The following is a 13911-nucleotide window of genomic DNA, read 5'->3' as shown; positions in this document are numbered from 1 at the left end:
TCTGATATTACGTCTTATGTCATATAGAGAATTTGTAGAGAACATATGTAAATGCTTGAAGTGGTAATTATCCTCCACCCCCTCCCCTTTTTTTTTTATCTTACCTGATACTATTTTTGTTGTTCAATTAGTTAATTGTTATTTCTGTGATGCTTTTTGGATGTGCGGTTTGAACTTGATATCCCTGTAACGTCCATTTTTACTCTTTCTGCCGTGAGCAGATGAGCCTGTGTTCTGTAGTACTTAAGTGCAAGGCCTCACTGACTTTCTACCTTCAAGTGCTCACCGTGCCTCTCCTTTAGATGTTTGATCAGAGTTCATAATTGCAGATTCTGTGGGAGTAATGTGAACGGCCATTGTTTTCATGACAGATTCATAATGGACGGCTACAGTACAAATTTGACTGTGGAAGCGGCCCTGGAATTGTCTCTGTTCAAAGCATTCAGGTCAACGATGGGCTGTGGCATGCAGTGTCTCTAGAAGTGAATGGAAACTACGCTCGGCTGGTTCTCGACCAAGTTCACACTGCATCAGGCACAGCCCCTGGGACTCTGAAAACCCTGAACCTGGATAACCATGTGTTTTTCGGTGGCCACATCCGCCAGCAAGGCACAAGGCACGGAAGAAGCCCCCAAGTGGGTAATGGCTTCAGGGGTTGTATGGACTCCATTTATTTGAATGGGCAGGAGCTCCCTTTAAACAACAAACCAAGAAGCCATGCACATATTGAAGAATGGGTGGACGTCTCTCCCGGGTGCTTGTTAACGGCTACCGAAGACTGTTCCAGCAACCCTTGCCAGAATGGAGGCGTTTGCCAGCCATCCCCTACTGGAGGTAGGCTTCGTGACGTGGTCCTTTTTAAAATGTTACACACGAATACACGCAGTTCCTCAAGTACTTGTGTTTCCCCCTTTTCATTCAAATGATGGGTCAGATACTGCAGTCAGTATTGGAATCGAGTGGTTGGTGCATGTTACACCAGACCGGGCGTGGGCTAGGATTCTTCCCTGCGGTGAGGCCGCAGTGGGTGGTGTCTTACTTGCCGAGGTCCTGCAGACACGTGGCAGGTGCACCCAGAGGAAGTGTGTCCAGACACCCCTCGTTCTGCACCAGGAGCCACTGGTGGACTACGGCTAACTCTGCACTTTTTCTCCACCCACACGGACATTGACCCAGCGGGACTCAGAATTGTACACTTTGTTCTTTCGAGTGCCCTTCTTTGATCTGATGGCTCAGCACCCAGCGACTGCTAGTCGAGCTAGTTATAGATGGGGTGTGGTTTTCCAGAAGGCCTCGAATCCTCCCGAAGCGTCACCAGTGCGCCGAGACTTTTTTCACCTGGCCCCGTTTGTTTCCTTTCCCAGTAATAGAAATTATGACAGTCCTGGTGCCTGGGAAATAGAGCTTTGTGTAAGGGATAGAGCAAATATCGAAATAACACTTGGGTGAGATTTCAGAAGCTTCGGTTTTTTTGTTACTTTCTTTGGAAAGCATCTGTGCACACTATATGCAAACAACGGGCCAGGTCAGCCCCACAGTAATACTCTGAATGAAAGTGTAGACTGTGCTCGTGTTACATGGCCACGTGAGGTCAGCCAGGAGACTCTCCTTGTTGCGTCACTCAGGCATGAGGCTGAGAGAAGCATGTTCTTGAAACGTGCTCCTGCAGTCCCTGTGGCAGCTAGACACTGGCTCTGTCGCATGTCACAGTCTTTATGTTCCTTTGGACAGATTTGATAATCCCCTTTCGTTAATGATAGCATATAGTCTCACAGTGCCTTCACGTTTACTGCTCTCTCGTTTAGCCCTTAAAAGCTTGTGAGTTGTGAATTGAGGTCGATGTCCAGTAGTAAGTGTTGTCTACGTGGTCCCTCAAATAAAGGACTGTTGGTCCCTACTCTGTACGCTTGGCCCAACAACCTTACCTAAACTATGATTCGCTAAAGCCAACGACGAGTTCTCTCTTCCGTTCTTTGTGTTAGGGTTCTCCCAAAAGCAGAAGGGATAGCTTGTTGATCTAGACCACATTTTACCCAGAGGGAATAGGAATTTTACTAACTTTGATGGGTCTCTGAGTCTCCTCTTAGTAAAAACCAATGTACTGAGATACAGTTTTTGAGTTACTGATTGGACTTCTTTGTTCCCTTCTGCTCATTTAGGTTATTACTGTAAATGCAGTGCCTTGTACATAGGGACGTATTGTGAGCTGAGCGTCAACCCGTGTTCCTCCAACCCATGCCTCTATGGTGGCACGTGCATTGTGGACAACGGAGACTTCCTTTGCCAATGCCGAGGATTGTACACTGGCCAGAGGTATGTGTGTTTTTCTTAACTTTCATAATTATAGTATTAAAAAGTTTTGTAAATGGATGCTTGGTATATAGATGGATACTTGATACATACGTCTGACTAAATTTACGTGTTGTTTTCTCTTGCACTGTATTTATCTACAGTAGAAAGTGTTAGGTTTATGCATATTTCCCCTTCCTTCTTCAGGTGCCAGCTTAGTCCATATTGCAAAGATGAGCCCTGTAAAAATGGTGGAACATGTTTTGACAGCTTGGATGGTGCCGTCTGTCAGTGTGATTCGGGTTTTAGGGGAGAAAGGTAAGTGGCTTCTTCCAGAATTTGTATCTGCTCTTCTCTGTAGTGTCAAATCAAATAGCAGATGCAACAGAAGTTGATTAATCTGGACTCTGTTGCTTCACATTGTCATAATCCTCATATAGCTCCTTGTAGAATTTATCTCTTCACTCTTTAAAAACAGTGAGCAGGTGATAACGTAATGCTTGACGATACTTGTGGACGTCAGATATATTTATAAGCAGAACATACGGGTTCTTGGAGGCAGTACATGTTTGCGGGAAGAGTGACGATTTTTTTAAGGTGGATACACGTGACGTTGTTACCGGTCTTGAGTGGGATGACAATGACCTCTTCTCATAATCTGTTATAGCTAACATTTAGATAGCATCTAGACCCCCTTTCAACTCTCATTATCTTTTGTAATCCTTACCATAATGCTAAGAGGTGATGATTATTTCCGAGAGGAGCAACATGAGGCACAGAGCTGCCTGTTAGACACCGCGAAAGAGGCAGGTTGGTGATGGGGCGCCTGGGTGGCTCAGTCGGTTGAGTATCCGACTTCGGCTCAGGTCATGATCTCATGGTTTGTGAGTTCGAGCCTCGCATCGGGGTCTGTGCTGCCAGCTCAGAGCCTGCTTCAGGTTCTGTGTCTCCCTGTCTCTCTGCCCTTTCCCTGCTCCAGCTCTGTGTCTCCCTCAAAAATAAACATTAAAAAAATTTTTTTCAAAAGTTACTTGGTGAGGGGCAACTGGGTGGCTCAGTCAGTGCTGAGCATCTGACTTTCCAGGGTCGTGGGATGGAACCTCATGCTGACAGCGCTCGGCACACTTAGGATTTTCTATCTGTCCCTCCCTGACTCGCATGTGCACGCTCTCTCAAAACAAAACAGTTCATGTTATTTCTAAGTGCCTGATGCTTCACTGAAGTGTTCACTGTCAATCTTGTTGGAAGGCTTTTAAGTGTGAGCTGCTTGTAGGTATTTGCATATGCTTTTACTCAAGTGGTGGTTAGAGCCCTGAATTTGGCCATCAGTCACATGGTCTTAGTTCCTAAGTTGTTGATTTTAGTAATTCCAGTGAATCAATCCGTGACATATTTGAGAAAAATGTCTCAAACTTTCAATGGCAGGTGAGTGTGGGGCCAGGGCAGTAGCTACCTTTTATTAAAGGAGGGAAGGATTGATAAGTGTCAGGTGCATCCTCCCAGGGCCCCCATTTGGAAAGGCAGAGGGGACACAGTGGCATGTGAAGTGTTAGGTCAGGTGATGGGCTTTGGGAGGTTTTCCACAAGAGAAACATTTTTAGTTTGTTTTTTTCTTAAATTTGTTTATTTTGATAGAGACAGATCACACGTGGGGCAGGAGCAGAGAGAGGGAGAGAATCCCAAGCAGGCTGTGTGCTGTGAGTGCAGAGCCTGATACAGGGCTCGAGCTCATGAACCATGAGATGGTGAACCAAAACCAAGAGCCCCTGATGCTTAATCACCTGAGCCACCCAGGTGCCCCAACTGTTTGCTAACCTTTCACATGTCTTAGGAAACTGTTATCTTTCCAAGCAGGAACATCTCCTTCGAAATTGAGGCTCACATATTAGAACAGTTTCCGGCATACCATTTATCAAAATGCACTTTCTTAAAGAATCTGCAACAAACTGGTGCACTCAGCTCAGTCTGTGAGTTTGCTTTAGTCAGCTGTGGAATCCTAGAAGAGTAGCGTTTAAATACGGCTTGACATAATGTTTATCTCCCACAGGTACCGCATATAGGATCACATGATCAGTTACCCCGAAGGGTTTCTGTTGGGATCACTGTTGTCAGCTGTGTGTTTTGGGGAGTTACAGATTTTGCTCTGTTTGGGTGCCGTCCTTCCGTGGGAGTGGCAGGCCAGGCGTATTCTGACTTCCGTTGCTCGTGTCTGTCCTCCCTGCAGGTGCCAGAGTGACATTGACGAATGCGCTGCCAGCCCCTGCCGCAACGGGGCCCTCTGCGAGAACACGCACGGCTCCTACCACTGTAACTGCAGCCACGACTATAGGGGGAAGCACTGTGAGGACGCTGCCCCCAATCAGTACGTGTCCACGCCGTGGAACATCGGACTGGCTGAAGGAATAGGAATTCTCGTCTTTGTAACCGGGATATTCTTACTGGCGGTGGTGTTCGTCCTCTGCCGGAAGATGATCAGTCGGAAGAAGAAGCACCAGGCCGAACCTGAAGACAAGCACTTGGGACCAACCACAGCTTTCTTGCAGAGACCATATTTCGATTCAAAGCTAAATAAGAACATTTACTCCGACATCCCACCCCAGGTGCCCGTCCGTCCTATATCCTACACTCCAAGCATTCCAAGTGACTCCAGGAACAACCTTGACCGCAATTCCTTTGAGGGATCTGCTATCCCGGAGCATCCTGAATTCAGCACCTTTAACCCCGAGTCTGTGCACGGACACCGGAAGGCAGTGGCCGTCTGCAGCGTGGCCCCGAACTTGCCTCCCCCACCACCTTCCAACTCCCCTTCTGACAGCGACTCCATACAAAAGCCCAGCTGGGACTTCGACTATGATAGTAAGAGCGGTTTTTTCCATCTGAGTAAAATGTCACTAAGCTCAACAGTGACCTTGTAAATGCTGCCAGAGATTCTGGTGGCTCCATTCACAATGTGGGGAGCCTCTGGCAGTGACAGATAGGCTCAGCCTCTGAAGACCTGTAGTAGGATTTGAAAAACCTTCCGGGGCTGAGCGCTGTGGCTGTGATGTTATGTTAATCAAGGAATTGAGTCTAGTCCTGTTCGTATTAATATTCAGAAGAGAGCATTCCATTATTGTAATGGATATAGGTTCTCAAGTATGATTCTGAGGGCTTTTTATGACAAATTAGGAAGGGCATTTGCATGGTAGGATGTTTTTAAATATGGTCAAAAGTGGTGGCCTGACTTGTCTTTTGATGCTTTAAAAATGCTATATACCTCTTTAAAGGGTTTTTGTGCGTGTGTGTTTTGCGAGGGCGCAAATCAGCAAGGGGCAGAGAGAACAGCGGGGCTTGTGCTCGCCTGATGTGGGGCTGGGACTCACGAACGGTGAGATCGTGATCCGAACGGAGGTCAGATGCCGAACCCGCTGTCCACCCAGGCGCCCCTAAAAGGAAGTTCTAATGCCCGCGTCCACTAATGGTCTCCACAAGCGGGTTCATTGGGAATTTCCGTTCTGTGAATCTGCAAGGATACTTGCAGGGGTTCTGTTTTTCAGATGCTTCTCCTTTTTCCAGTCGTTCCCATATGAAGTCCGTGTCGGGCGGGCTTCTGGGGTCACCTGCTTGGAGCGAGCATTCAGCAGTGACCGCGCCGGAGGCCTTGCCCTCACGGAGCTCACTGTCGTCCTCTCTTGCTTTCAGCTAAAGTAGTGGATCTCGATCCCTGTCTCTCCAAGAAGCCTCTGGAGGAGAAGCCTTCGCATCCGTACAGTGCCCGGGAGAGCCTGTCGGAGGTGCAGTCGCTCAGCAGCTTCCAGTCGGAGTCGTGTGACGACAATGGTGAGTAAGTCGTTCGGAAACGCCGTGGCTGGCAGCGCGGGCTGGTGTGTGCAACCTCGTAGGTGCACCAGGTGCCCCTGTTGAGTCCCCGACTGTGGCCAGGTTCCACTCGGGACTACTGGTGACCTGGACCTCTCACGGCTTGCATGAACGCCTGCAGGGGACCGTAGTTAAAACCTCCTTCGCGGGCGGACAGGAGCCCCTTGTCAGAAATGGGGAGGAACACCTGCCTCGCTGAAAGATCTTTCCTGATTGGCTCGCTTCGTATCGGCCTTTTTTCCACGACAGTAAATGTTTTTAGAGGTTTTGTGGGCTGAAAGAAAAAAAACAAAGCACGCTGTTAGCAACTTAATCTTGAGCGCGGCCCCCGCACCCTTCACGCTCGCACCCCCGGGAGGAGCCCGATGGGGTGGTTGGAAACGTTCTGTTCCAGCAGCACCTTTGGGATTACAAGGTTCTATTCATCTCTTCCCCCCGACTCCCCTGCGGCCCAGCTCCCACTTGGATCAGAGCGCACTGACTGAGAGCACAGTTTAAGAGATTGCTAGTAAGTTTGATTCTATTTCTGATGAAGAAAGTTTGACAGTGGGATCTTCGGATTTCCCTAGGTGAATTGTGTTACCAGCTTCACCACGGTAACACTTGCCAGCAGAGAAAATTGCCAGTATTCAGTAACAAAATCGTTGTTAGTGGAAATTTTTGAATCTCAGAATTAGTACGTTTGACTAATTTTTTTCCTGCATAAAAACGTAATGTGTTTAAACATTTCAAATACAGGTGGAAAGAAATGACCCCACTAATTATTCTTTATTGTTTCTAAACCCAGAGGAATAGGGTTCATAACATGTTGTGGAGTCCTTTTCCAGACTAAAGATGGCCATAAGCATCCTCCATTCATTTCTGACTTCTAGCGTGTTCTGTGATATCAGGTACAGTGTCTGTTCCTCAGCGACAGAGTGTATGAACCTAGCTTTGCTTATCAAACCAACGACAACAGGATAGAATTCTTTCCATCATTAGGCTTGATCTTTAAAACATTAGTGTTGCCAGTTTATGTAGATTATGTTGTTCATAAATACATTTCAGAGTTTTGTCATATTTTGCTAATCCCCTTCCTTGCTTTTAATACCTCCTAAATACTTTTAATAAAGTATGGTCACATTAGCTATGAGTTAATTGCCAGAAAACAGTGTGAGAGCCAGGAGTGTTTGTATTTTAATCCTTAACGTAATTGTAATCATTTTCAGTCATAAAGACCGTATTAAGAATCTCTGCTTAAATTCTAAGGCTCTTCTAACACGTTCCCACAAGTGTTGTGGCTTAAAACAAGATAAATGTATTCTCTTATCGTTCCATAGTTTAGAAATCCATCACAGGTCAGGAGGCTAACGTCAGGGTGCCTTTACTGGGGGCTCGAGAGGACAGTCTGTTTCCTCACCTTTTCTAGCTCCTAGAGGCCACGTTCTTCTCCCTGGCCATGCCTCTGTAGTCCTAGCTCCCTCAAACTGCAGCCGGGAGAGTTTCTGCCCTTTTAAGGACCTTTGTGGAGAATACAGTGGGCTCATATAGGCCGTTCGGGAAAATCTTCCCAAGGTCTTTAATCACACCAGCAAAGTCAGGGACGGTAACTCATTCACAGGCTCGTGGGATTAGATGGGGACATCTTGGAGGGCCGTCCTTGTGTCTACCACACACACACACACGTTTATCTTGGCATCCACGCTTTCACACAATCTGATACACAAACGAAAAGGGAATTTACCTAGGAAACAGCCAAGCAGACCGTTTGCATTTCTCTGCTGGTATGTTAGCTCCTCAGCTGTTAGCCTGTCTGCAAAAAGAGATAAGTAATTTGGAGTGGGCGTACACAGAACAGAGTTAAAGCCAGTTTTGTGCTTATATTACACATTTTGTTGTATTACGTAATGCTAAATTTTTCTGGGAACGTATGAATTCATTAAAAAAAACCCAGAAAATTGGCTTAGCAAGTATTTTACTATTTAAATCTGAACGCTTTTGCCCTGAGATGTTCACATAAGGATTGTTTTGTCAATGACTAGATCCCTAAGTCAGAAAACTTAGAGCAACAAAATTGCTTCAATTGTGGTATAATGTGGTTACCTTATTTGATGAATAATACGTAGCCTGGTTAGAAAAATGTCTAAGATCTATCACCACAAGAGCATAGGAGTCATGCATAATTATGTGTTCTGTTAAAGTATTCACTTCGTGTTTTTACATTAGGAGGTAGAAATTGTGTAATATCAAGGAATCCTATTTAATGCATTGTTTTCTAACTGAAGGTTTTCCTAATTTACTCCTTTTGTACCTTTTTACAAGCTTCCATAGTGACTGTCATACACCTTGTCAACGCTGTAGTTGACACGGTGAATGAAGAAGGTATAGTCACAGTGTGTGTGTTGTGTTTGTGTATAGCGACCGCTACTAGACTAGTGTGCTTTCGCCCATTGTGGTGTCTTAAAAACCATTCGTGGTTTTGAGGGGGTTGGGTATGTGTGTGCAGGTGTGTGTATATGCCCATAAATACTCTTACGTATGTTATGTCTTTGTGACTTTTGGCCCCTCGTGGTGAATCTATATAGATATCAGAAGTGACCCCTAAATCTTGACAACTTGCATTTTTCTAGATCCTTTTCGCAGGAATACCACTAAGACACAGCTTATATAATTATCTAAAACTGACTCTTCACGTCTGAATTTTCCATGGCAGAAAATAATTATTTGCATGATCTGGTTTAGTGAAAGTTCACCTGAAGCTTTATTTTTTTTTCTTTTTTTTTTTTTTTTTAAACTTTATTTTTTCAACGTTTATTTATCTTTGGGACAGAGAGACAGAGCATGAACGGGGGAAGGGCAGAGAGAGAGGGAGACACAGAATCGGAAACAGGCTCCAGGCTCTGAGCCATCAGCCCAGAGCCTGACGCGGGGCTCAAACTCACGCACCGCGAGATTGTGACCTGGCTGAAGTCGGACGCTCAACCGACTGCGCCACCCAGGCGCCCCTGAAGCTTTATCTCTCTGTTCAAAAGAAAGGGCATTGATCACCGCCTAAAATTACTTAAAGTCTGCCCTTTATTAATGCACTGAAGTCTGAGTCATCCCATGTAACTTGCACAAGCTAGTAGTTTTTAAACTGCAGATCAGAGCATCTAGAGGTGATGATCACCGAGAGGGCTTGTTTAAAAGCCTCATTGTTGGGCCCTGAGAATTCTCCTTTCTAACACATTCTCCATTCATTCTGATGCTACTGTTCTAAGGATCCTACTCTGAGAACTGCAGCAATAGACGATCCAGAGTGCATGAAGCACAGGGGAATCTTCCTTGCTAGGAGATGTTTTCAGGACTGAGCTGAGAAGGATAGTTTTGTGCCAGACGTGATGGGGCAGGCCGGATGGGGGGTTTTGGTGGTATCCATGAATCATACACACACCTTCCTGACAACAGGTGCTGTGTCTTTACCTGGTGAAGCAGAAAGTAGTGACGGAGTTTTAAAAAGCAGAACCTAAAACAGTTCTTTCATTAGATCTCCTTCATTGAAAAATATATCTTGGCATATCTAAGAAATGGTATTTGAAGTTGAATGCTAGCTTCAATGTCAAGAATTGAGTGCCAGTGGAGTAAACACGTTGTTGGTCTTCTCTTTGAAAAGAAATTGCTACATTTTTAGGAGACTTAAAAAAAAATTCTATAGGCACGCATTGCCTAAAATACGAGCTGATTCGTTTTTTAGTTCATTTCAGCTTTTGATTTAAATTCCTAGAAGAGAGCCATCAGTCACATCGTCTTTGTTCCAAATGATGAAATGGGTTTTCAGGAACAGTGTAGAATGCATAGGAAGCATTGGTTTTGTTTAGAACAGCACCGAAGTGGCCCTGTTTCTACCGTGATTACTACTTTTCAATAATAAGAATCCTGCCAATAGCTAAGAGTTAGGGCTTGACCTACATTCTCTGATCTAATCCTCATAGTGAAGGGATTTCCACTCCCCTTTCAAAGATAAAAACCTGAAGCTTAGCCAGGGTAAGCATCCTGCCCAGGGCCACGTGCGCTGCCTTCAAGCTTTGAGTTTTGGGGGTGGGGACCGGAGTAAGTGCAGCCGGAGGCCTCCCGGGAGAGGTGAACAATGTCAGTGCGTAAGTCCCACTCGGAACAGGCACGATTTGAAGGGAGTGTCTTCTAGTGATTCACGGGCACCTGGGTTTGTGAATTCGTCTGGAGGTTATGTACACGTGAGGGCTGGCAAAGTGTCTTTTCTATAGTGTTAGATGTGTTTGGATTGGGTCACGGGATCCCTCAGTATCATGAAGGTGTCGTTGAAGCTCCTTATCGAGTTACACTTGATGAGAGCCTATAGACTTGACTTCTTCCTAACCAAGTCGTGTGCCTTCAGGTTCAGATTGCCAGAAAAAATGGAAAAGGAGGTAAACTCATGTTTGAATTTTCTGGCAGAGTTCATCAGTGTCTTCCCCCCCCCCCCCCCCCCGCCCCGCCCCATTTCATTTGTGCTACGTGCATATCTCGAGCATTTGGAATTCTCCTAGAGGATGGCTTAAAGGCACGATACATGGCTGACTGGGCCTTGATGAACAGTTTGTATTGTATTGTGTACTTACCTTTATCGCCTTTCAGCCGGCTTTCTGTTTTAATTATGAATGTTTTCTTTTCTCTCTACTCTGCCACCAAAAGAGTCTTTGGCTGCTCCTGACCTCAGCAAATCAAGAGGTGACTGATGCATGCCAGTTGTTCATTGGTACTCACTCAACAAAATTGGTCAAGATCTGACCCCAGGGCCCGCCTCGCTTCACTTGTCTGCTCCGCGGGTGCCGCCCTTACTAAGTACAGGGCTGTGTGTGCGCTTCATTGAAACATGTACTGCCTTGCCTGCCTGGCAGAGGAGTTCAGTAATCCTCGGGGAGGGGGGCATCCCCCAATGGGGAGGTTTCTGAAAAGAATAATTAACCTTTTAAAGTGATCCTTAGGCCTTGTGAAAGTAACAAAACTGACTGTTGTAATCTATCAAAGATTGGGTTCTGTTTTTCAGCGCTTGATTGCATTTTGCTTGATTTGAAGGCATGCTTTGGTACCTAGATTAACGTAATTCATCGTTTTTCTTAGGGCTGAGCACAGTGCAGTCTCTATAGGATTGTAGAGGAAATTGGTTTTTTAAATTTGACCATGTTTAAAATTACCTTGGCTCTTCTAAAGAGTTGCTTTAGTGTTTTTTGAAGGCCTAAACTTACTTACTGGTGTCCTGAGCCTGAACTAATAGAGCAGTGGGTTCTCTGTGACCAGGAAAGCGGAAGGGCTGACTGGAATCGCGTGTGCAAGAGTGCACGTAACGTAGACACTAGCACACTGCTTCTCTTCAGCCTCGTGTCGCTTCCTTGAACGTTAGGTACTTACAGGAAGCTCTGAGTCCCCATTTTGAAGCAGAGCTTTGGGTCACTGGGTAGCAGGCCCTCAAAGCAAAGATACTGCCTTTGCACGCTGAAAAAGAGCTCAGTGTAACAGACGCTGGGGGAGAAAAGACACTGAAATCTGTTTTCTTGTCTACCAAGGGTATCACTGGGATACGTCGGATTGGATGCCGAGTGTTCCTCTGCCGGATATACAAGAATTCCCCAATTATGAGGTTATCGATGAGCAGACCCCCCTGTACTCGGCAGATCCGAATGCCATCGATACGGACTATTACCCTGGAGGTTACGACATTGAGAGTGACTTTCCCCCTCCCCCGGAAGACTTCCCGGTGCCAGACGAACTGCCCCCCTTACCTCCGGAGTTCAGCGATCAGTTCGAATCCATACACCCTCCGAGAGACATGCCCGCTGCTGGTAGTCTGGGTTCTTCATCGAGAAGCCGGCAGAGGTTCCACTTGAATCAGTATCTGCCCCACTTCTACCCCGTCGATCTGTCTGAACCTCAAAAGACAGGCACTGGTGACAACGGTCCGTGTAGAGAACCCTATGCCCCCTGCCCTCCAGGGTACCCAAGAAACTTTGAAGCCCCCACCGTAGAGAACATGCCCCTGTCTGTGTACCCCTCCACGGCTTCCTGCTCTGATGTGTCGGCGTGCTGTGAAGTGGAGTCTGAGGTCATGATGAGTGACTATGAGAGCGGAGACGACGGCCACTTCGAAGAGGTGACAGTGCCTCCGCTGGATGCGCAGCAACACACGCAGGTCTGACGCCCCGACTCCCCCCAAAGTGCCTGGACTTGAACGAGCCCGAGATCGTTCCGTAAACGATCTTCTGCCTCGTTCTCTGCAGAAGTGCTTAAGCGCTTTTTTTTTTTTTTTTTGGCGAGCTGGGGTGGGCGTGGCCGCACGGAGTCACGCACCGCCTGGCGTGGTGGCCATTCCCAGCGTCCCAACCTACTGTAATTGGGTGACAGGTCCATTTCTGAACATCTTTTTTGCATTTTACATCTGTCTGTTAAAAATAATGAAACGAAAATCAGTCCTTTCATCTTGTTAGCATGATTCGTGTATTTATAGAGATTTGATTATTTTAATTTCCCTTTTTTTTGTAAATGTTTTGTACAGATTTGATTTTTCATAGTTTTAACTAGATTTTCAAGACCTTTTGTGCATTTGTTTTTGACCGAATTTTGGTGGTGTTAGTGTCATTACCTAGCACCCTGATTTTTCAATGTAACCAGGGTTTCATTATATGTCCTTTTCCATTGAGGTATGACATTTCATGAAGACATTTCAGTATAGTCCTTCGTTTCTAGCTGTACATAGGATGAGGAAAGATTGTATACAAGAACATGTCTTAAATGGGTGACTGTATTTTAGAACTATAAACATTTTTCATTATTGGAAAGTGTAATGGGGACCTTCCGCATACCTGTTTAGAACCAAAACCATCATGACACAGTTTTTATAGTGTCTGTATATTTGTGATGCGATGGTCTTGTAAAGGTTTTTACTGAAAACTACCATTAGCCAGTCTTTCTTACTGACAATAAATTATTAATAAAATATTTGAGCTTTACTGCCTGTTTTTCCTTTCTGTTTATGCTTTTGTTTGGGAGTCAGTTAACGAACTGACAGGGACGGATGGATGAAAAGACAAAACCACATTGGCTTTTGGTGGCCCTGACTGTGGAAGGTTCCACCCTGCCCAACCAGGCTGTACCTACAGATGTAGCCGCTAGGTGGCAGTACATGGCTACTTGAGCCCGCTCAGAAATCCAGGTATAACTATAAAACCACACCCTTTTTACGTATTTGCCAACTACAAGAAAGATTTCCTTTATGCATTTCATTCACTAGTTAATGGTTATACTTTAAATGCTTCTATGGTCTTCACCTAGGACATCTATCAGAAACAATCTTCCATGTGTATTTTATAACAGCGAAATCCATCCATCCAGCAAATACCGTGTGCCAACCACTGTGATATGAACGACAAAGAATCAAGCTTTCTTAGAACTTTAGAAAGATACTTTTTCCCTTTAAGTAAATGCCTCATTTTATCAAATGATACATATATATGTATATGTATAAACAAAAGAGCTAAAATAGGTATAATTGAACAAACAGCAAACTCAAACCCTCTGCTGTAACCACTTACAATCCCCAGCTGTTTTTCTCATTTTCCTGTTCATGTGTTAGGGTCTGTATATTGTTCCGAGAGTCACTAGTATTTTTTAGGGATCGCTTATTGAGTGTGATGTTTGCGTAAGGCCATGTAACCTAAACAACCCCCACAGAGTTACACCATAATTTTTGGATTAATCCACGAACACGCTTTTCATTGTTTTGGCGATGTCAAT

General features: G+C 45.4%; 1 protein-coding gene across 8 annotated transcripts in view; it reads left to right on the top strand.

Moving 5' to 3' along the window:
- FAT1 (FAT atypical cadherin 1) overlaps positions 1-13127 on the top strand; it is a 135541-nt gene extending 122414 nt beyond the window's left edge. For 3 of the 8 annotated variants that reach the window (XM_086703269.1, XM_086703271.1, XM_086703270.1), the window contains 8 exons: positions 372-834; positions 2160-2313; positions 2497-2607; positions 4514-5145; positions 5971-6108; positions 8449-8508; positions 10816-10851; positions 11688-13127. In XM_086703269.1, coding sequence (XP_086559395.1) covers positions 372-834; positions 2160-2313; positions 2497-2607; positions 4514-5145; positions 5971-6108; positions 8449-8508; positions 10816-10851; positions 11688-12316 — 2223 coding nt within the window. In that variant the 3' untranslated portion in view covers positions 12317-13127. Of the gene's footprint in view, positions 1-371; positions 835-2159; positions 2314-2496; positions 2608-4513; positions 5146-5970; positions 6109-6602; positions 6656-8448; positions 8509-10815; positions 10852-11687 lie in introns of those variants that run through there. The other 5 variants (XR_015249970.1, XM_086703272.1, XM_086703274.1 and 2 more) reach the window with 5 other exon arrangements.
- The last annotated feature ends 784 nt before the right edge of the window (positions 13128-13911 follow it).

Source organism: Puma concolor, chromosome B1 (genome assembly GCF_028749965.1).
Source record: "Puma concolor isolate L17-30 chromosome B1, mPumCon1.1.hap2, whole genome shotgun sequence".
NCBI lineage: Eukaryota > Metazoa > Chordata > Mammalia > Carnivora > Felidae > Puma > Puma concolor.
The sequence above is the reverse complement of the archived record's forward strand: the minus strand, read 5'-3'. Positions and strand labels throughout refer to the sequence as shown.